Source organism: Xenopus laevis, chromosome 6S (assembly GCF_017654675.1).
Source record: "Xenopus laevis strain J_2021 chromosome 6S, Xenopus_laevis_v10.1, whole genome shotgun sequence".
Lineage (NCBI taxonomy): Eukaryota > Metazoa > Chordata > Amphibia > Anura > Pipidae > Xenopus > Xenopus laevis.
The window spans coordinates 5419144-5442181 of record NC_054382.1 but is presented as its reverse complement, the minus strand read 5'-3'; the positions used below and the strand labels follow the sequence as shown (position 1 = coordinate 5442181).

Sequence of the window (23038 nt, the reverse complement as noted above, 5' to 3'; positions counted from 1 at the left end):
AAATTGCAAAATAAAAATCCTAAAAAGTTGTCATTAAAATACTGGTTTGGTGGTGAATAGTCCAAACGTATATTCTTTAATATAAATTGAAAACAGAATTTTATTTAAAATTATCTTTCTTTTTTTTTTTTTGGAATGGTCCTCGTTCAGGTAGTTTACAAATGGTTCAAAGTAGTGTTGGGTTATTACATCAAAATTGAATTAAATCGCAACATAAAAATCCTAAAAAGTTGTCATTAAAATACTGGTTTGGTGGTGAATAGTCAAATGTAAAGACATTGATATATATTCACAAACTTTAGAACATTGCAATATGTGTTTGAATCCAGGATGGCGCTTGGAAGTTCTGAAGCCTCCTGTAGACACTGAAGTCATTGCTGGTGGCCAGGCAACCTTTAGCTGTATCCTAAGTGAAGCCATTCCAGTAAATGAGGTTGCCTGGTATTTTAATGGAGTAGATATCCAACCAGATGAAAACTGGGCAATGCAGGTAGATGGAAATGAGTACAAGTTAATTCTTAAAGACGCTCAACTACATCATTCGGGAGAAGTGGCGTTTGCTTCAAGAGATGTAGTGGCATCAGCCAAGATTTCTGTTCTTGGTAAGTAAATTCCTTGTTGCCTTGAGTTGTCTTAATGAGAAGAAATCAAGCAGCAATTTTTGGTCTCTCCCTAGAAGCTTAAAAACCAAAAATTTACAGACAACCCCCCATAATTTGGCATTCTATATCCTTCTTGAATATTAAAATGTGGAACACCATAGCTTGTAATGTTTACTGTAAATCCCCCACCAAACCAGATATTTCACATCACCGACTATTTATCGTAGACTTATTCTCATTGGGACTCTGTTGTGCCTTTAGCCTTACCTGACCCTCCAGAAGAGCCAGAAATTGTAAGTAAAACAGTCGGTCTTTGACACTCTCTTGGTTTGCTCCGTTGAGTGATGGTGGCTCTGCCATCCTAGGATACAATGTTGAAATAAAAGGCCCTGGTAGTGACTGGAAACAAAGAAATGATTCAAACCATTAAGTATGTTGTGGATAACCTTGTACCAGGCGAGGCCTACAGATTCCGTATTTCTTCCATAAACAAACATGGAGCTGGGGAACCTGTTCATTTAGCTCAGACGGTACAACTAGGTGAGAAGGAGCGGTGCCTCAAATAAAATAAAAAAAAAGCTGTGTAGCAGTTCAACGTTCGCATGGCTTTTTGATTAATCAAGTCTATGGGCCGCAATTGTTATAAAATTTGTTTATTAAAAAATTCAGTGTTTTTGGATTAGTTCTGCTGTTCATGATCCACCCCCCCCCCCGTATACAATAGGACAGGGAGATAACGTTGTGATGTAACTTTGAAAAATGATTTATGTTTCACGTGTGTCAGAAATGATCAATCAGTATAGGTCATATGTACACCGTTATGCTTGTGAATTAATTGGATATCAATGATATTATTAATACTAATAAGATATAATATGAATTGTAACGAACTGATACAGTGTAGTGAAGTACATATATACCTTTTTTATATTTGTCCTATAATATATTGTTTTTAACTGCGTCCTTTGCATTGTGCATTGATTAACTGGAATTTTTATTTCTGTTTAATCTATACCGGGACCGAATGATACCGATATATTAATAATTAATTATATGGAGGGACAATAAATAAATATATATTGACTATTTTTAATAACCTTTTTAAAAACACAACTCATTTTGTATTATAATTCAGCACATAATCACATTGAATAGAATGTCTGATGCAAATTGAATAGAACGTGTTACGCAAATTTACATACACTTGTGTTTGATCACGTATGCACCAGATAGTTTATTTAAATGGGTTAACACGTGTCTCAAACGAATACACATTTCTCACCAGTGTTGCACTGATTGGTTCAAGACAATCACATGTCCGTATCTTGTTCCCTGGCCACAGAACTTCCTCTCAACAACACATATACAAAATATGCGGACTTGTGAAGATGAATTAAAGCTTCTTTATTTCTCAAAAATTAACAGTGCATAATGTCCTTACTACTGGCGCGTTTCGTGCCCAAAGGCACTTCCTCAGAGTATATTAACACGTGACTGACTTCGAACTCTGATGAAGTCCCGATAGGAAGGGCACGAAACGTGTTAGTTTGTACCATTTACCCACTGCCTGTTACCACTTATTGAGCCAAAATAAAAGCCACTTTTCAAAAGAAATTGTGTAGCGATTCCTGAGGGGAGATTGGGCGAGCGATGATCGGCGATATACAGAGATTGTTTAAAGAATTCACCTTCATACAGCTAAGGAGACTATATGCTATCACTATTTTCAATGGTGGTCAAAGTTTCTAAACATAGGGGCACATTTACCTAGGGTCGAATATTGAGGGTTAATTAACCCTCGATATTCGACCGTCGAAGTTAAATCCTTCGACTTCAAATATCGAAGTTAAAGGATTTAGAGCTATTCCTACGATTGAACGATTTGAAGGATTTTAATCCATCGATCGAAGGATATTCCTTTGATCAGAAAATTGTTAGGAAGCCTATGGGGACCTTCCCCATAGGCTAACATTGGCCTCGGTAGGTTTTAGGTGGCGAACTAGGGGGTCGAAGAATTTTTTAAAGAGACAGTACTTCGACTATCGAATGATCGAATAGTCAACCGATTTTTACTTTGAATCTTTCGATTCGAAGTCGAAGGTCGTAGTCGAAGGTCGAAGTAGCCCATTCGATGGTCGAAGTAGCTAAAAAAAAAATCCGAACTATTTTTCCTCTATTCCTTCACTCGAGCTAAGTAAATGGGCCCCTATGTGTTGCTGCTCTAAGCTTGAAATTGAATTTTTCTACACTTGAATCTTTCTTGACCTCAGCAGTTGGTGTCAATTGATTGGGGGGTTATGTCTTATTTCCACAATACAAGAATTGTTAGCTTTGCCACTGCATGGCTTTGAAGCAGTTTAATATTTATGCTCACAGATCCTTTCCATTGTCGTACATACTGCTCCCCTCTTCTGTTTCAGTTTTATAATATCAGCATTAAAAACATTGATTTTATACAATTTTGTTATTTTGTTGTTCAGACTTCAAAAGTCATAGATCCACTTCATTAACTCAGTGGTCAGTTAGATCGCAGTAAATAAATACTTTCCTGATATTGTTTCCCTTTGTGACTTCTGACTTTTGAATAGTGTACCTAAAATATCTGTAAAGCTACATGTATGCTTCCATGGGTGACATAATATTGGAAACCTCTTCTGATGAATTATATTTAGGTGGCAACACTAAGGGGCAGATTTATCAAAGGGTCGAATTTCGAAGTAAAAAAAACTTCGAAATTCGGCCATCGAATTAAAGTACTTTGACTTCGAATATTGAAGTCAAAGGATTTTTCACCGAATTTGACCATCGAACGATCGAAGTAAATTCGAAGGATTCGAGCGATTTTAGCGTACCATCGAACGATTTTACTTCTATGCGTAAATACTTGGAATAATGGTCTAGAAGGTTTAATTTGGCGAAGTATTTGAAGTCGAAGTTTTCTTAAAGGGACAGTACTTTGATTATTGAATGGTCGAATATTCAAACTATTTTTACTTCAAATCGAATTCGAAGTAAATTAGAAGTCATAGTATCCTATTCGATGGTCGAAGTATCCAAAAAATTACTTTGAATTTCAATTTTTTTTACTTAAAAAATTCCCTCGAATTCACTTTGACCCTTGATAAATCTGCCCCTAATATTGTACTTTTTGTACCCCAAAGATATTTTTCAGTAATACATCCATTCTTAATGGTATCAGAAGAACCAGTGTTTTGAGGGTGAAATGCAATCCATAGGTGTTCACTACTTCTCTTTGAGTTTTATTCAAAGTAGAGGTTTCCGCTGACCTAAAGAAATAATTAAGCAACAGCTTGAAACCCAATTAGGTTGACATTTCTAACTGAACGTTTATTTTCAGTTGGGCAATTCAGACAAATATCGGATCATATGGGGGGCTGTACCCAACCAAGAACTCAATTTAAGCTTTGGCTATATGATATAGGTCTTAATTAATTCTTCTTGTGGATATTTTGTGTCATATTTATACTTTTTTTAATGTGATTTAGATGGAATTTGCCATTAATTTATGGATAATTTACCACTGTACCAAGTATCATGATCAAGATGTACATCCTTAAAGGGATACTGTCATGGGAAAACATGTTTTTTTCAAAACAGTTAATAGTGCTGCTCCAGCAGAATTCTGCACTGAAATCCATTTCTCAAAAGAGCAAACAGATTTTTTTATATTCAATTTTGAAATCTGACATGGGGCTAGACATTTTGTCAATTTCCCAGCTGCCCCATGTCATGTGACTTGTGCCTGCACTTTAGGAGAGAAATGATTTCTGGCAGGCTGCTGTTTTTCCTTCTCAACTGAATGTGTCTCAGTGGGACATGGGTTTTTACTATTGAGTGTTGTTCTTAGATCTACCAGGCAGCTGTTATCTTGTGTTAGGGAGCTGCTATCTGGTTACCTTCCCATTGTTCTGTTGTTAGGCTGCTGGGGGGGGAAAGGGAGGGGGGGGTGATATCACTCCAACTTGCAGTACAGCAGTAAAGAGTGATTGAAGTTTATCAGAGCACAAGTCACATGACTTGGGGCAGCTGGGAAATTGACAATATGTCTAGCCCCATGTCAGATTTCAAAATTGAATATAAAAAAATCTGTTTGCTCTTTTGAAAAATGGATTTCAGTGCAGAATTCTGCTGGAGCAGCACTATTAACTGATTCATTGTGAAATAAAAAATTTTTCCCATGACAGTATCCCTTTAAGATGAATACTGTAGGGAAGAACATGTGAAGAATTGCGGTAAGGATCACATCTGTTGGATTATTTAAAAATAAATATACTTGTAACTACAGACGCTGATACTTTTGTCATAATTAAATATTCTGTCTTCTGAAATGTGCACATGTTCAATCCCAAACCCCCTTGTAGGTCACTACAGGCCAAGAATATTAGCATATCGTACTGCATTAAATAAGCTTCTTATTTCTACATACAGTATTTCTACAGATCTCATTCTTCTGTTACGTTTATTTTCTCTATGTTGCAGAGCACCCTATCACCATAAAACACCAACTGGAAAACAAAAATCTAAAGGAAGGTGAAACTATTCGCCTTGAGTGTGAATTCTCTAAAGAAACCCGGGACGTCAAATGGATGAAGGGAAGCGAAATACTGACGTCGGGGGGAAAATATGAGTTTGTTTGTCAAGGACAAAAACAAGTTCTGATTATTCATAATAGTTCATCAGATGATCAGGGCTCCTACACATGTGCAACCTCATCAGGAGACAAAACAACCGCCTCTGTTACTTTGGAAAGTAAGGAAATTATTTTTAAGTTATTCATGGCTTTGTCTGCTTTGGATGAAATTCTTTTCAGAGTATTTGGATGAAATTTGGATGAAATTCTTTTCAGAATATTTGGATGAAATTTGGATGAAATTCTTTTCAGAGTATTTAGAATTCTTTTTCTCACATCTGCAGTAAGAAAATAATATATAACAAATGGATACCAGAAGAACTAATGCAATTCTATATTTGATGTTCATCATTTTTTTCATTTGAATAGAAACTGATGGGAAAAGTTCATTTTTATTTCCCCCACATTTTTACACTTCTGGATTTACCAAGCTGAGAAATTCACTTGCCATTCAAATTATTTTATTTTCATGGAATATCAGTGAAATGTTGAAGAGAAAAGGGTGAAATATTAACAAAAATAATGTAGTCATGGAAATATCACAATCGTTTCCAGGGAAAAATAATTTTCCTAGCAAAGTGATAAAAATAATGGTTTATCCTTGCATCAAGATGGTAAAGCAGATAATGGTGAAAAGTCTTGTGAAATGGTAGCAAAAACGACTTTTCATTGCTTGTCAAATATGCAAAATTTACATTTGTTACATTTTCTTGTTACAAAATTAAAGGGGAACTATTGGAAAAATGAAAATTTTATACAAGCTTCAGCATACTGAAATAAGAGACTTTCGAAATATAATCAATTAAAAATTCTGTACCATTTCTGAAATAATCACGTTTTTATTCATTTTTCCTCTCTCAGTGTCTGTTTCTCTTCATTCTCTCTTCATGCAGCAGTTGGGTGTCAGATATTCACTGACAGTTAGATCCAATATATCTTAAAGGGGGGGCTCCTTTTGCCTAGAAGATGTATTAGATCTCACTCTATTAAACTCACCAGACATCATGTCTCTCTACATGCAGGAGAGAGATTTTGTTTGTACTGGAACCAGTTATTTGAGTGAGCTCTAATTCAACTTCTAGGAAAAGGAGCCCCCGTATAAGATATATTGGATCATTGATCTGACACCCAACTGCTGAATGAAGACAGAATGAAGAGAAACAGATGCCGAGAGAGGGATAGTGAAGATAAACTTGATTATTTCAGAAATGGTACAGAATATTTCATTTATTGTATTTAGAAAGTTTCTTCTTTCAGTATGATGAAGCTTATATTAAATTTTCATTTTTGCGATAGTTCCCCTTTAAATATGACAAAAACGAATCTGGAATTGGAGGAAAAAAATGTTGGCTAAATAGGCAAAGTGGGCAAAACAAAAGGAAAAAGGTGAAAAAAAATTAAAATGTTGCTTTTAATAATAGGCAGTGTCGGACTGGGACACCAGGGGCCCACCCAAAAACCTTAGACTAGGGGCCCACCATAAAACCTTAGACCCATTCTCAGTATTATTATTCTTCATCTCCTCAATCTCTTTTCTTTACATACTATAATCAATTGTTCCATATATTTGTCTTCTTTGTTCTCATGGAAATAGGGAATGGCCATGAAATAGGCCAAATGTTTAGCAGCATTAGGGCCCACTTACACCTTGGCCCACCAGGAGTTTTCCTGGAATCCCGGTGGGCCAGTCCGACACTGATAATAGGCCCTTTAATAGAATATGTAAAATATGTGCATGTTTGGAAATGTCAAACATAGACAAAGCTTGAACCCAGTTCTATACAATAATATACATTCTTTGCTCTTCAGAACAAATAATCACCGAAGTCATGAGCATACAAGAGATTTTTGGTCTAGCACAAGAAAGAACTGATATCAAACATGAAGATGAAGAGAGCCAGCCAAGTCTCCCACCAGAGGCTGCTCAAGAAGGGGATCTCCATTTATTATGGGAAGCATTAGCAAAGAAGCGGAGAATGAGCAGAGAACCTACGCTGGATTCCATCTCTGAGTTGCCAGAAGAAGAAGAAAAGCGTAGGCAGAAAAAAGAAGCAGAAAGGCATTCAGACTTTTCAGGGTACACGTCTGATGATTTGACTAAAACAAGTGAAGCTGATTTTTCAGTAACAAGCTCGGACGATGAATCCCGAGCTGGAACTCCATCTTTGGTGACTTATCTTAAAAAAGCTGGCCACTCTACTGTCACACATAGATCCAAAGTCCACAAAGTGTCTGAAAGCAAATTTTTTAAACACTTTGAGACCAAGGAAATTGAGCGCAAGGAAATCAAGGAACCCCCACAAGAACCTGAGATTCCAGATTTATTTCATGATGATGACCCCGCACTGGATAAGGCGGCTGTGAAAATTCAAGCTGCTTTTAAAGGATACAAAGCGAGAAAGGTGATCAAGCAACAAGAATGTCCTTTATTCGCGGAAACATTTAAAGATTTATCGGTTGAACCAGGAGGAACAGTCCATCTTGAATGTGTAGCTATCTGCAAAACTGACATTACAGCTCGATGGTTGAAAGACAATAAAGAACTCTCTGATGGCCGGCATTATCATATTGATAATTACCCTGATGGAACCTGTTCCTTGATTATTACTGCTGTAGAAACTGCAGACACTGGCATATATACATGTGAAGCCTCTAACAAGTTTGGTGCAGTTTCACATAGTGCTTCTTTGGTGGTTGGCAGTGGTTTACCCGAAGTTACTCTAAAACCAAAGCCGTTGATTGTTAAGTATGGATCAGACAGTGAAACGGAGAGTACAACAGGAAGTGATTTGGATGATGCTTTTAGAAAGGCAGGAAGAAGGCTTCATAAGATCTTTAAATCCAAGACATCCCTTGAAATGTCTGATGTTGAAGAAGAACTATTTGTTAGTGCTGATGAGGGTGACCTACCACCTGTAGACCAGCAAACCTACAGAGAGGATGATAAATATATTTACATCAAGTTTGAAGTCATGTCAGAAGCATCCTTTGCTGCTAAAAGATTCAAAGAGATGTTCTCTGCAATGGGCATCCCTGTCAAAATAGATATTTTGGACCAAGGTGCAAAAAATATTGACTTACGGATAATGAAAGTAGAGACAGGAACCACTGAGCAGCAGAGAATGGCGGCAAGACATCAAATGACCTTGTTGACTTCTGATACTGGTGAGTATTTTTGTTCCAAATGTGGGCAATTTTAACAGACCAATATATTTTATATATTTTATATTCAGGACAAGAAAAACATTAATAGTGAGTAAAACAAATGCAATAGGGCAACCCAAATTAATGGTGACATAGTTTTGAATATCATTAATTCCTTCCTCAGCCGTAGGTAGCGATGAGCGAATCTCTCCTGGTTCGATTTACTGAAACTGTTAAAAAGAATAGTAAAACCGCGAAAAATAGTTTTCATGCACGATAAATTTTTATGGGTGCAACTTTTTTTCTCACTCCAAATGCATTGCAATAAATTGGGATTTTTTTCTCTGGCGACTTTTTTGTCTCTGAAACTTTTTTTGACTCCACAACTTTTTTGGTCAAGTGCATGAAAGTCAATTGGCGTTTTTTCTTATGGCAATATTTGTAACTGCCACAAATTTTTGTTTTGGCGACTTTTTTGTTGCTGCAAATTTTTGCCTGGGTTTCCTGAAAAAATGATCAGATGGCAAAATGTGGAATTTCGCAGTGAATCCATGCCTGGCAAAAAAATTCACTCATCACTAGCCGTAAGTTATATTCTAGATATTCTGTTAAGTTTGACTACTAAGTACTTTTGTTTGTTGAATTTTAGAATTTTTATTTTTATTTCTATGAATAATTCATGTTTTCTGTAAATTAAATTTAGTAAATAAAAACATTGGCTTCTAATTTTATTGCTGAAATTCAGAGCCATTGCTAATGATAGGACTTGTTTTATTTTAATGCATAATTCTTGTTTAATGTATAACTGCATTAAGTAAAATGAAAAAAACAACAATATTTGAAAACTATTTTTTTCAGCTCCCATTTTTATTACTGAACTACAGAACCAAGAGGTACAAGATGGTTATCCAGTCAGTTTTGATTGTGTTGTTATTGGAAGACCAATGCCATCAGTACGTTGGTTCAAAGATGGTAAGGTGATTGAAGAGGATGACCATTACATGATCAATGAAGACCAAGAGGGATGCCACCAACTTATTATAACTGCCGTAGTCCCCAAAGACATGGGAGTCTACAGATGTCTGGCAGAAAATAGAATGGGGGTATCTTCAACCAAGGCTGAGCTGAGAGTGGACTGTAAGTGACAAAAAGACTTCCTTTAACTGTAATACTGGAGGTCACCATTAATCTCAGCTCAATCTGCTCTAAAAGGTCTCTCTCTTTGAGGATATTGTTTTTATTCTAGGGTTCACTGACACCACAACAATGAGTTTAGTGTAAATAAAGTATCCCAAAATACACACCAAAATTAAGAGAGTATATTATCCCTCCCGTCCTTTTGACAATCACTTTTCATTCTATCTTCTCAAGTCAGTTTAGCCAGCCCTGGCTTAAGAGGTATGTATGGAGGCAAGTACATTTATAAATACCATTTGCAAAGCACTCAGGCCCAAAATTTGATTTAGTTGCAGGTAATATTCCCTTGTAAAAATGTGGGCTGAGATTAATCAAAAAATAGAGAAGAACATAAAGGGTGTACTTTGTGTTTTTGACTTTGTCCGTTCCTCTAGTAACCAGCTCAGATTACGACACAGCAGAGGCAACAGAAACATCATCTTATTTCAGCGCACAGGGATATCTGTCCAGGTAAATCCTCTTGCAAAGTAAATTGCTTAGAAAAAGTTCTGCTCAACTTTCTACTCAACTCAACTTTTGTTCCAGTGAAGCCACACGTGAAAGTGCAATGTTGTCCCAATGTCCCACTGAAAGAATTGGTGATTGTGCTAAACATAGAAGCATCTCTCATTACCTCAAAACATTAAAACAAGTTGACAATTGAGCTTCTACTGAAAACAAAGCAGAGATTTGGAATGTATGTTGCATTGCAGTATATTTTTAAAGGATATTAAAAAGCAATGCCTGTTAAATGAAATAGAATTCAGAACCAAAGTCAAAGAAGCCATCTAGCTTCATCAGGAGGATGGTATCACTCAACTATAACAAGGTTACATATATATGAAAACATTCTTCTGTTTTATCTGTTCTTCATTTTGGCTTAAAGGGAACAGGAGGGCCTGGAATCTGCCACAGAACAAGACCAGCTTCCTCAGATTCTAGAAGAGCTACGAGACACAATGGTTGCCCCAGGGACTCCACTTACCAAATTTGAGATAAAAGTGAAAGGTAAATAGACCACTGTGTTGTCATAGTAAACTAATAATAGGTTACCACCCCCTCACCAGTGTCTACTTCCAACGTTTTGACATTATCTTGTTTGCAAAAGAATTTTAATAAAACTGCAGTTGTTGGCTCAAAGACAGAAATCCAAAATGGCAGACAGACAAGTATATTAAGGTCTTACACTGTCTTAGAAGGACTGTGAACCCAAAGGCTCTCTACAATGGTCATCTAACTGCACCCACTAGCTAAGAGATGTCCAGTCTCTGAGTATAACTGCTTTTATTTCAGGTTACCCAAGGCCTCGAGTCTACTGGTTTAAAGATGGTCAACCCATCCATGCCTCTGACAGAATACTAATGACTGACAAAAAGAAACTGCATTCACTGGAAATTCTGAATGTGACAAAGGAAGACGCTGGGGAGTATTCAACTTACATCAGTAATTCAGCTGGTTCTGCTTACTCATCTGCAAGACTTTCTGTCAAAGGTAGGTTCTTGTTGTAAAAGGATGTTATGGATTACTGTACAGGTAGAACTTCCACATTAAAATAATTGACGTCTCCAAAAAGTTTTCTTAAATATTTCCCAAAATATTTTTTGCTCTTGACCTGGTTCCCCAAAATTACTTAATTTTTGTTGATATTATGTTGTTGTCTTCTTTGTTAAAGGGCCAGATGAGCTACAGAAAGACAAGCCAATGGAAGATGCAGTAGGTCAGTGGTTCCTTATTTATATTCCCAGTTCAGCCAGACACATTAAGAGGACAAGTAAATTTTCTGTCTCAGTAGCCAATTTTATGATGTAGCTTGAATGGTAAAAGAACAGTGGTCAGCACTGAAATTCCTACTTGTCAAGGTGTTGTGAAGAAGCTACTGCCCAAATAACTGAACCCTTAAGACCAATGTTATTACTTAAAATATGGGGGGTCTCATTTATAAGGAAATCATAGGGTACCCTTAGTTGTCACTAAGCAGAAATGAGCTTCCTTTCAACACTATGGTAAAAGCACAAGGACATCTAATTTCCACCACTGGAAGCAACTGGGAATCTTGTAGTGACTCAATACTATGTTTTGATAACTGCTTGAAAAATGTTATACATTTATATTGTCCAAATCATTTACCCCCAATTAAATATTATAAGAATGTGTCTGCTATCAAGCTTAATCTATTTTATTTCTAGCTTGTCATGTGGACATAAAAGCCTAAACAAATAAGGTGTTAATACATTTTACTTTATTTCAGGACAGGTAGGACAGCCATATTTTACCAAATATGCAAGAGTTGCAGTCCCATCCTATTAAATGTTAGTGGAGCAGATAGAGCAAACACCCCAAACAGTCAGAAGCCCCATCTAGAGAGCAATAAGTGATATTCCTGAGTAGACTTGGTACAGGAAACATTTTTCATAAGAAAGATCTACGACTGGTGTTAGGTGGAGAATGAACATGCTCCAATAAGTTGGCTGCCCAATCTGCTGCTCTGCATGTCTTCTTGAAATATATTGATTTTACTAATCCACAGATGGAGAGAAGCCAGTACCACCAAGGTTCTTGGAAAGATTCACAAACAAAAAAGTATTGAAAGGAGCCAGCATAACCTTGTCTGTGAAAGTTGAAGGTAAAACTTTCTTATTCATCTGCTCCAATAAGTTTTTTAGTGAATTGTGCAAATCCTTTGTCTTATGAAGTACAAATATGTATGTATGGATATGCTAGGGTGGCATGTTGTCTGAAGTATCACTGGGGATAATAGTCTCTGGGAAGGGAGTGTGACTGTGGGATAGCAGGTATAGTAGGGAGAGATGGTGCCTATAGTAACAGTGGGATAATAGTCTCTGGGAAGGGAGTGTGACTGTGGGATAGCAGGTATAGTAGGGAGAGATGATGCCTATAGTAACAGTGGATAATAGTCTCTGGGAAGGGAGTGTGACTGTGGGATAGCAGGTATAGTAGGAAGAGATGGTGTCTATAGTAACAGTGGATAATAGTCTCTGGGAAGGGAGTGTGACTGTAGGATAGCAGGTATAGTAGGGAGAGATGGTGTCTATAGTAACAGTGGATAATAGTCTCTGGGAAGGGAGTGTGACTGTGGGATAGCAGGTATAGTAGGGAGAGATGATGCCTATAGTAACAGTGGATAATAGTCTCTGGGAAGGGAGTGTGACTGTGGGATAGCAGGTATAGTAGGAAGAGATGGTGTCTATAGTAACAGTGGATAATAGTCTCTGGGAAGGGAGTGTGACTGTAGGATAGCAGGTATAGTAGGGAGAGATGGTGTCTATAGTAACAGTGGATAATAGTCTCTGGGAAGGGAGTGTGACTGTGGGATAGCAGGTATAGTAGGGAGAGATGGTGCCTATAGTAACAGTGGATAATAGTCTCTGGGAAGGGAGTGTGACTGTGGGATAGCAGGTATAGTAGGGAGAGATGGTGTCTATAGTAACAGTGGATAATAGTCTCTGGGAAGGGAGTGTGACTGTGGGATAGCAGGTATAGTAGGGAGAGATGGTGTCTATAGTAACAGTGGATAATAGTCTCTGGGAAGGGAGTGTGACTGTGGGATAGCAGGTATAGTAGGGAGAGATGGTGTCTATAGTAACAGTGGGATAATAGTCTCTGGGAAGGGAGTGTGACTGTGGGATAGCAGGTATAGTAGGGAGAGATGGTGCCTATAGTAACAGTGGATAATAGTCTCTGGGAAGGGAGTGTGACTGTGGGATAGCAGGTATAGTAGGGAGAGATGGTGTCTATAGTAACAGTGGATAATAGTCTCTGGGAAGGGAGTGTGACTGTGGGATAGCAGGTATAGTAGGGAGAGATGGTGCCTATAGTAACAGTGGATAATAGTCTCTGGGAAGGGAGTGTGACTGTGGGATAGCAGGTATAGTAGGGAGAGATGGTGCCTATAGTAACAGTGGATAATAGTCTCTGGGAAGGGAGTGTGACTGTGGGATAGCAGGTATAGTAGGGAGAGATGGTGTCTATAGTAACAGTGGATAATAGTCTCTGGGAAGGGAGTGTGACTGTGGGATAGCAGGTATAGTAGGGAGAGATGGTGTCTATAGTAACAGTGGATAATAGTCTCTGGGAAGGGAGTGTGACTGTGGGATAGCAGGTATAGTAGGGAGAGATGGTGTCTATAGTAACAGTGGATAATAGTCTCTGGGAAGGGAGTGTGACTGACTGTGGGATAGCAGGTATAGTAGGGAGAGATGGTGTCTATAGTAACAGTGGATAATAGTCTCTGGGAAGGGAGTGTGACTGTGGGATAGCAGGTATAGTAGGGAGAGATGGTGTCTATAGTAACAGTGGATAATAGTCTCTGGGAAGGGAGTGTGACTGACTGTGGGATAGCAGGTATAGTAGGGAGAGATGGTGTCTATAGTAACAGTGGATAATAGTCTCTGGGAAGGGAGTGTGGCTGTGGGATAGCAGGTATAGTAGGGAGAGATGTGCCTATAGTAACAGTGGATAATAGTCTCTGGGAAGGGAGTGTGACTGTGGGATAGCAGGTATAGTAGGGAGAGATGGTGTCTATAGTAACAGTGGGATAATAGTCTCTGGGAAGGGAGTGTGACTGTGGGATAGCAGGTATAGTAGGGAGAGATGGTGCCTATAGTAACAGTGGATAATAGTCTCTGGGAAGGGAGTGTGACTGTGGGATAGCAGGTATAGTAGGGAGAGATGGTGCCTATAGTAACAGTGGATAATAGTCTGATGGTGCCTATAGTAATAGTGGATAATAGACTCTGGGAAGGGAGTGTGACTGTGGGATAGCAGGTATAGTAGGGAGAGATGGTGCCTATAGTAACAGTGGATAATAGTCTGATGGTGCCTATAGTAACAGTGGATAATAGTCTCTGGGAAGGGAGTGTGACTGTGGGATAGCAGGTATAGTAGGGAGAGATGGTGTCTATAGTAACAGTGGATAATAGTCTCTGGGAAGGGAGTGTGACTGTGGGATAGCAGGTATAGTAGGGAGAGATGGTGTCTATAGTAACAGTGGATAATAGTCTCTGGGAAGGGAGTGTGACTGTGGGATAGCAGGTATAGTAGGGAGAGATGGTGCCTATAGTAACAGCGGTATAATAGTCTCTGGGGATGTAATGTGGCTGTGGGATAGCAGGTGCAGTAACGTAATGTAACAAATATGTTGAATCCTTAGGAATTCCTCCTCCAACAATCACCTGGTTGAAGGAAGACTCTCCTGAAGATGTACTTTGGATCAAACCAGACACTCCTGGGTACAAAATGGCCAGTTCAAACAGGCACCACAGTCTGATCTTACTGGATGTTGGCACAGAATTTTCTGGGACTTACACCTGTATTGCAACAAACAAGGTGGGGCAGTCGATCTGCACAGCCTCTGTGGAGATTGCAGAAGGTAAGGTTTGTGTATAGATGAGCAGGTATTTGCTTCTATATTACTGTATGGAGGTAATGACACCCCTTTACATAGGCAGAAGCAACCTCCACAGGTTGTTGTTAAAGTCATGTAGGAAACCCATATTATCATAAATCAGTTGTGTTACCAATCAGCTCCCACCGACTCTACACTGTGTTTAACAGCTAAAGAAGCCAAGATTCTGAAAGAAGCAGACAAATTAGTGAAAGAAATGTTGGGTCGAACATCACTTCCAGGGTAAGTACCTGTGTTTTATCTGTAGCAGTAAAAAAGTGCACATTGTAGGTTTTTGTTTTTGACAAGGCGACTATGTATATAAGTATATTTCTATGTGTGTAGATTTTAGATGTTTGTGTCCCACAGCAACCTACCCCAAGCCAAGACTTCTTCCATACCCTAATACTGAAGTTGTCCATTAGTGAAGATTCCAACAGGACCCTCAATAGCTGCAGGTCCCAAGTAGTCATTGTGTCTCCCATTGTATCATTATCCCAATGTTCCACTATGTAAGCTCCATTCAGCCACTAGCCAATAAAGATGAAGCAATCTATTTGCAAAAAGTGTCGGACTGGGACATCACAGGCCCACCAGATAACCTGATGTCAAAGGGCCCACCAACCACAAGCAGGCCAATCCAGTGCTTCCGTGGGGGCATTTAGTAGACAGTTTACATTAACATTATTTATATACCACCCTCCTCATCCCAGCATAGAAGGGCTTAAAGGGCATGTAAAGGCAAACAAATGAAATCCCACTTTTACTTTCTTTAATGAAAAAGAAACCTATCTCCAATATACTTTAAGTAAAAAATGTGTATCATTTTTATAAGAAACCTGACTGTGTGCAGTGAAATTCTCCCTTCATTTACTGTTGTGGATAGGAATTGTCAGACGGTCCCTAACTGCTCTGCAGGGAAACAATCATACTTATGAACAGCAGGGGGAGCCCCCGCCTTACTTCCCAGCCATGCAGAACTCAAGCAGCTTTGTTTGTTTCCCTGTAGAGCAGTCGGCGACTGTGTAGAGATTTGTATTGGATTTTATTTTTGCCTTTACATCCCCTTTACTGTTTCCAACTCCAGCTGCAGGGACAAAGATCATGGAGCCAGATTTAAACAGATAAACTGGGATTTTATTGGAGGATTATTTTGCTGCAGCCACTGGTTCTGCAGAGTTGGAGAAAGTTTGTATTAAACAATACAAAAACTATAAAATCCACATTAGATTACATGACAACACAGGAGCCAGTGCAGTCTGTATATTCTGATTATTAATCAGTCTTGCTGTATCAGCTTCTGGCAGATATTATTTGACTTGTGCTGTTTTGATCATTTATGACGATCCCTAAGCAGCCCAGATCACACTGAGCATGTGCACAGTCTTGGTCTTGCAAAGATGTATAACAAAGTTACAAGATGGTGACCCCCTGTGGCCAACTTTGAAAGCATAAATCATTTGTTTGATTAGGCTTGTGGTGCTGTAAGTTTATGTTTATGTTTAGTATACAAAATACAGCATTTCTAGCCTTATTCTATTTTAGACTTTACTTTCCCTTTAAGAGTGCACTTTTAACCAGTTCAGTGCTTGGGTGTGAGTGTTGCCCCCTAGGGTGTTTCTCTATGCTCCTCCGGATTTTGATGCCCATGTTCCTAACACTGAAGTTTGAGGTGTTCTTTTAGCTGGTACGTTTCTTTAATGACCAAAGGTTTAGGATCTGAGAAGGAGAGGCTACAACATTACTGAGAAATTCATGAGTCGTTAGATGCTGACGAGGTTGGGTTGGCACTGTGTGACCCAGGGTTGGGCAATAGGAATTACAGAAAGGTTAAGTAGTTGTGGCTGTAAAAGACCCCCACCCCCTCTAAACCTGTGGTTAGTGTGCAGGCTATAAAGAAATTGGTGCTGCTAATGGATATTTAAAGTACTGGGCAGTTTAATCTCCCCAACATATTTGTAAACTGCTAATTGCTCAGGAGCCACTCAAGCACCTGCTTTCGGTAGTATTCAATTTCTGTCTACTTGAGTGTTGCCTTTAATTCCTTTAACTACTGATATGTTGGTGCAAATCAGGGCAGCCACCAAGGGGGGGACAGGGGGGAGAGTTGTAGGGGGCCTGGTCATGCCGCACTTTCTTGATTAGCCGGGCCCCCCTGCTTTCTGAGAGCTGCTGACTTCGGGAAGGCAGGACGGGAAGGCGAGGTATCTTCTGAGGTATCTTCTGTCCATGACTTATTGGTCACTGAGTTTAAGTCCCTGTTGAGCTGCTCAGGGATTGGATAGCTGAGGTTTGAACTTCTCCTCCAGCTCATCCAATCACCATGCAGCTTTACCAGGACTTCTGTGACCAATAAGGGAAGAAAATGCTGTCACTGGAAGAAGATGCAGCCACCTGTGCTCCCCTCCTCCCTTCTGTAGTTGGCAGCTCACTGACAGCAGGTGGGCCACACTAATGAAGTAAGGGCAACATGGCGGGACCCCCCCTAAAGGTAACCCTTTATGGTCCCTGTTGTGTGGTGGGGCCCTGAGCACCAAATCTTTTTTAAACTTCTGGGGGGGGGGGCCTGGCCACCAATTTTTTTCCCCATGTGGGGTCCTAGCCACCAATATTTTTTAATGGGGGGCCCTGACCACAAATGGTTTTTTTAATGGGGGGGCCCTGACCAACAATATTTTTCATTAACATGTGGGAACCATAGACACCAATGTTTTTTTTATTTAGTGTGTGGTGGGGGTGGACCTATGGGGTGGGGAGGGCGGACCTGTAGGTGGGGCTTGTGGTGGGCACAGCCCAGGGGGCCCAGGAAATTCTTTCGTATGGGGCCCTGTGATTTCAGATGGCAGCCCCGCTGCTACTTGACCTCTCCGTCCTCCTGTAATGACCAAACCTACTCTCCGTTTCACCCTTTCACCCTTTTGTGCAGGTTTGAAGAGGGCAGGGAGACAGAATCTGGGTAAGTTTCCCTATTAAGGGCTTATTTTCTAGACTTCATGTATTCCTTCATTGTCTTCCAGTGCTGTAACTAGATATTACTGGGCCGCACAGCAAGTTAGTTTTCAGGCCCCCAAAATGTCTAGAGGTTGACTTGTTTTACCAATATTAATGAAACTGTATATGAATTAGGTCATCATGGGGCTCCTAGACCTCCTGGGCCCTCCTGCAGCCGCAGGGTCTGCTTCCTCTGTACTTACACCCCTGCTGTCTTCTACTAATTGCAGATAATTTAGGATTGCTTAATTACAAGCCAGCTGACTTGGAGCAATGATTTTTTCTGAATGTGGAGCCTACATAATTTCTTCTAATCAAAAGGAAACTTACGCCTAATTCATTTAGCTCAGACTGAGAAATGGAGGGGAACAGCCGAGCTGTGTATTCGGGTTGGAGTCGGGTCGTGTACAGTCAGTTTGAATCAGTTTGTTTTCTATTTGTTTGCAGAGTGATTGGCATCTCCGTGCAACCGCCTGAGGATAGTGGTACGTGCAACTGCCAAGAACTGATCCAAATAAAATTCTGATGATTATTGGAAGATGGAGCTAGCATAGCATTCATAGGGAATTTCATATTGATTTTGTTGTATTCCTTTTTAGTACAGGTATGGGACCTGTTATCCAGAATGCTTGGGATCTGGGGCTTTCTGGACAACGGGTCTTTCCATAATTTGTATCTTCATACCTCAAGTCTACTAGAAAATCATGTAAACATTTAGAGGCAGATTTATCAAGGGTCAAATTTAGAGTTCATGGGAGTTTGTAAATGGGGAAAAAAATAAAATAACAAAAAACAAAGATCAGGTGTTGAAACTACAAAGTATGTAGTAGACAGACTGTAGAGTGTTCTGAGTAGAGTGTTTTTCATCTTCCTTGCACAGGAGAGGTGTCCAAGCCCCATATTTCACTGACAGATGTTGGGACAGAGGAATTCTTCCAGAAACTGACATCCCATATTACAGAAATGGTGTCTGCAAAGATAAGTCAAGGTAAGTCTTCCTAAACCTGTCTCACAAACGAACAGAACTTACCATAGGGAATCTTCCAAAAATGAATATGTAGTCGATTTATTTAGTGAGAGTGTGGTCCTTGTAGAAAGAATGCAGTCCTTCCCTAACCCTATGCATTGATAAGAGCCCATATCTTCCATATTGTGAAGGTCGGTGTAACTACCTGGAGGCATTAACACCCCCTTACAATTATGGGAACCATACTCAAGCCCCCAAAAAGATAAGTAAATGCAAACATTTCTTTCTACCTACAAAACTGTTGTGGTGAGACAGAAGGCAAGTGAAGAGAAAAGTGAGCAGGAGCAGTAGGTACTTGCCTTGGGTGCCAGTAGCTCTTGGTCCCTCTAGGGTGCCCTCTATTATTTATGTGCAACTCTGCTATAAACACCAGCCAATGGCATTTACTCCCATCTCCAAACATGTACTTGAGAGAAAAAGGAAGGACAACAAATTAACAGGCCTGGATTTGTGGAAAGGCCACCAAGGACCGGGTCTAGGGCAGCAGGATTTTGGGAGGCGGCATGAAGCCCAACCACACCCACATTGGTTCAGAAGCTCTGGGGCTGATGAGATACAAAAGTTTTTTTAAATTCCCCCTTGTGCCAATCCCCAGTGCTCCCGACCTGATGATGAAAATTTGTACATGTGCACAAATGAAGGGGAGGGGACAGGGTTGACGAACAGCAGCAGGTCTTGGTAAGTAAATCCGGCCCTGCAAATTAACATCAATTTTGGCAAATATTTTGAAAGAGGGATACAATTTTGATTTTTTAACTCTTATCTCAAATTGAAAATGCTGTTCTGTGTATCTTCTAACCTGTCATTACAGGGTTTTTTTTCCAAAACACATCAGTTAATAGTGCTGCTCCAGCAGAATTCTGCACTGAAATCAGTTTTTAAAAAGCGCAAACAGATTTTTTAATATTTAATTTTGAAATCTGACATGGGGCTAGACATATTGTCAGTTTCCCAGCTGCCCTCAGTCATGTGACTTGTGCTCTGATAAACTTCAGTCACTGCAAGTTGGAGTGATATCACCCACTAACAGCCCATCAACAGAACAACGGGAAGGTAACCAGATAGCAGCTCCCTAAAACAAGATAACAGCTGCCTGGTAGATCTAAGCACAGCACTCAATAGTAAAATCCAGGTCCCACCGAGACACATTCAGTTACATTGAGTAGGAGAAACAACAGCCTGCCAGAAAGCAGTTCCATCCTAAAGTGCTGGCTCTTTCTGAAATCACATGACCAGGCAAAATGACCTGAGATGCACCTACACACCAATATTACAACTAAATACACTTGCTGGTTCAGGAATGACATTTTACATGGTAGAGTAAATTATTTGCAGTTTAAACAGTGTAATTTAGAAATAAAAACTTCACCATAAAAATCATGACAGAATCCATATAAAACTGCTTCCTGGTTGCTTGGTTAAGAGGGATCCTAGCAACCACTTTCAGTTTAAAGCATGAGGGCCCTAGACCAATTATTATAAGTAAAAAAAAAACAACCACTGGAATCCCATTTCTGTAAAATGGCAAAATTCTCTTTCCTGCATGAGCGACTTGTGAGATGAATATGGTATTCCTTGACCGTCTCCCACATGCAGTGCCGGCGTGCACTAGGACCGCACAGCCTAGGGGCGCTTGTCTGGGGAAGCCAGCCCTGATGACAGTAGGGAAAAATGAGGTCTAGACAGAGGTTGTTGCCCTTAGTTCTGTAGATCGGCACTTGGTAGGAATAATAGGGAGAAGCAGGTATATTAGTGCAAGACAGAGACAGTAGCAAGATGGTGAAAGAAGGGCAAGATGGAGACAGTAGGGAAAAATGTTGTCTAGATACAGGTGGTTGCCCTGAGTTCAGTAGATCAGTTCTTGGTAGGAATAATGGGAAGAAGCAGGTTAAGTAGTTCAAAACATAGACAGTAGGGCAAGATGGAGACCGTTGAGGGAAAGATTGAAACAATGGACCAAGATGGAGACAATAACACTTTATATTAGGTTTGCCCAAATATTGTCCATTCAGTTGTCCAACTCCCAGCAGTCAATAACATCTAAAGTTGTGGTGTAGTTTACCAACAGCTTAAGGGCTACATTTATTTTATTTAACTATATATAGAATTATAGGTAATGTCTGCTTTGCCTTGTGTCCTACTACCACTAAGAATATCTGTATGGAGGAGATATTGGATGGAAGGTATAGGCTGAGAATCTTGTTCATAAAGTGTGGCTTTGATGGTTTTCTTTGACAGCCTCACTTCGTGTCCCTGGAACGACGGGGATGGATAGTGATGATGAAACGAAGACCCCTTCAGCATCCCCACGCCACGGAAGGTCCAGGCCTTCCTCTATTGCTGTTGAGTCTTCCTCAGAGTCAGAAGATGGCGACTCTAGAGGAGAGGTAAAGCTACTCCTGGATGATAAATGACTAGAATGACTAGAAGAAATATCACTATTACTGCTTCATGAGGAGACCTTATAACAGAACTATCGTTTTTGTAACCACAGATATTTGACATCTACATGGCGTCTGCGGATTATAACCCAATTGTCGCAGATAAGGAATCCATAACCTTGAAAGAGGGTCAGTATGTGGAGGTTCTAGACTCTGCACATCCCCTCAAATGGATGGTCCGAACGAAGCCAACCAAGTTCAGTGCGTCCAGGCAAGGTTGGGTCTCACCAGCTTACTTGGATAAGAGACTGAAGGTAAAGTTTTCTGATTGAAAGTTTCTAAATGTTAGAAGCATAAAATTGATTAACGGTTGATCTTTAATGTCTTTTAATAAGCTTTTATGACATAAATGTGTATTAATATTTAGATTAAAGAAAAACCAGCAGCTTCTGGTTGAGTTTTCACAATAATTTGCTGCAGAAATTATTTATCAAGAACACAAACACAGGGGTACCCACAATGGTAACAAAGTCAAGTATAACTTACACAGTAAACCCATAATGGATAATAAGAATACTGTTTTTTTTTGTTTTTTTATTTTTTTCAAATCTCAGCTGTCTACTGAGTGGACTGCAGGAGAAGCACCGGAACTTTCTGGAGTGTGTGTATCAGAAGAGGAGTACAAGAAGAAGCTCAGGTAGAAAGGAAACATTTCCTTTATCATTTCACCCAAATTATTATCACACCTCTTTGAATAGGTCTCCTTCGGCAGCCATCTGTGCACAACTATTGTATAGCTCTAAATATGCAGTACAGTATTCTCTTCTTTCTATATATATATATATATATATATGCCAGGGCAATGACTCTAATATTGTGTTCTGTGCTAAAACCAATATGCAAATGATCTTCCTTCTTGCCTTATCAGCATTCTGATCCAGGAGCTGCTAAACACAGAGAAGGAGTACGTGAAGGAGCTACAGTTTTTGGAGAACCATCACCTACATCACACTGAGCACTGGCCCGATATCCCAGAGAGCGTTGCTAGCCAAAAATCTACCATCTTCAGGAACATCAGCGACATTGGCAATTTTCACTCAAGGTGGGTATTTTTTGGTCCTCCTTTGTTATTTAAGGTTCTGACATTGTTTGGGAAGCATTTGCCACCAAGGTTGCCACCAGCTTTACATTAGGGGGCCGATTCACTAACTTCGAGTGAAGGATTCGAAGTAAAAAAACTTTGAATTTCGAAGTGTTTTTTTGGGCTACTTCGACCATCGAATGGGCTACTACGACCTTCGACTACGACTTTGAATCGAACTATTCGAACTTAAAATCGTTCGACCATTCGATAGGTGAAGTACTGTCTCTTTAAGAAAAAACTTCGACCCCCTAGTTCGCCATCTAAAAGCTACCGAAGTCAATGTTAGCCTATGGGGAAGGTCTCCATGGGCTTTCCTACGTTTTTTTGATCGAAGGATATTCCTTCGATCGTTGGATTAAAATCCTTCGAATCGTTCGAATCGAAGGATTTTACCGTTCGATTCGAAGGATTTTACCGTTCGATTCGAAGGATTTTATCGTTCGATCGAAGGAATAATCTTTAGCTCAGACTAAATGTGGATACAAAATGCTAATGCAGAGCTGGACTTACCTTGTCCC

General features: G+C 39.7%; 1 protein-coding gene across 6 annotated transcripts in view; it reads left to right on the top strand.

The window, feature by feature from the left end:
* The window catches only part of LOC108719653 (obscurin), a 133989-nt gene that overhangs the window by 90499 nt on the left and 20452 nt on the right, over nt 1–23038 (top strand). For 5 of the 6 annotated variants that reach the window (XM_041567330.1, XM_041567332.1, XM_041567331.1 and 2 more), the window contains 18 exons: nt 330–602; nt 5103–5372; nt 7063–8418; nt 9256–9534; nt 9969–10044; nt 10460–10581; nt 10867–11064; nt 11246–11290; nt 12101–12196; nt 14744–14962; nt 15148–15220; nt 17904–17933; nt 18416–18453; nt 18849–18956; nt 21234–21382; nt 21490–21690; nt 21991–22073; nt 22305–22478. In XM_041567330.1, coding sequence (XP_041423264.1) covers nt 330–602; nt 5103–5372; nt 7063–8418; nt 9256–9534; nt 9969–10044; nt 10460–10581; nt 10867–11064; nt 11246–11290; nt 12101–12196; nt 14744–14962; nt 15148–15220; nt 17904–17933; nt 18416–18453; nt 18849–18956; nt 21234–21382; nt 21490–21690; nt 21991–22073; nt 22305–22478 — 3790 coding nt within the window. The remainder of the gene's footprint in view (nt 1–329; nt 603–5102; nt 5373–7062; nt 8419–9255; nt 9535–9968; nt 10045–10459; nt 10582–10866; nt 11065–11245; nt 11291–12100; nt 12197–14743; nt 14963–15147; nt 15221–17903; nt 17934–18415; nt 18454–18848; nt 18957–21233; nt 21383–21489; nt 21691–21990; nt 22074–22304; nt 22479–23038) is intronic. The other variant, XM_041567329.1, reaches the window with a different exon arrangement.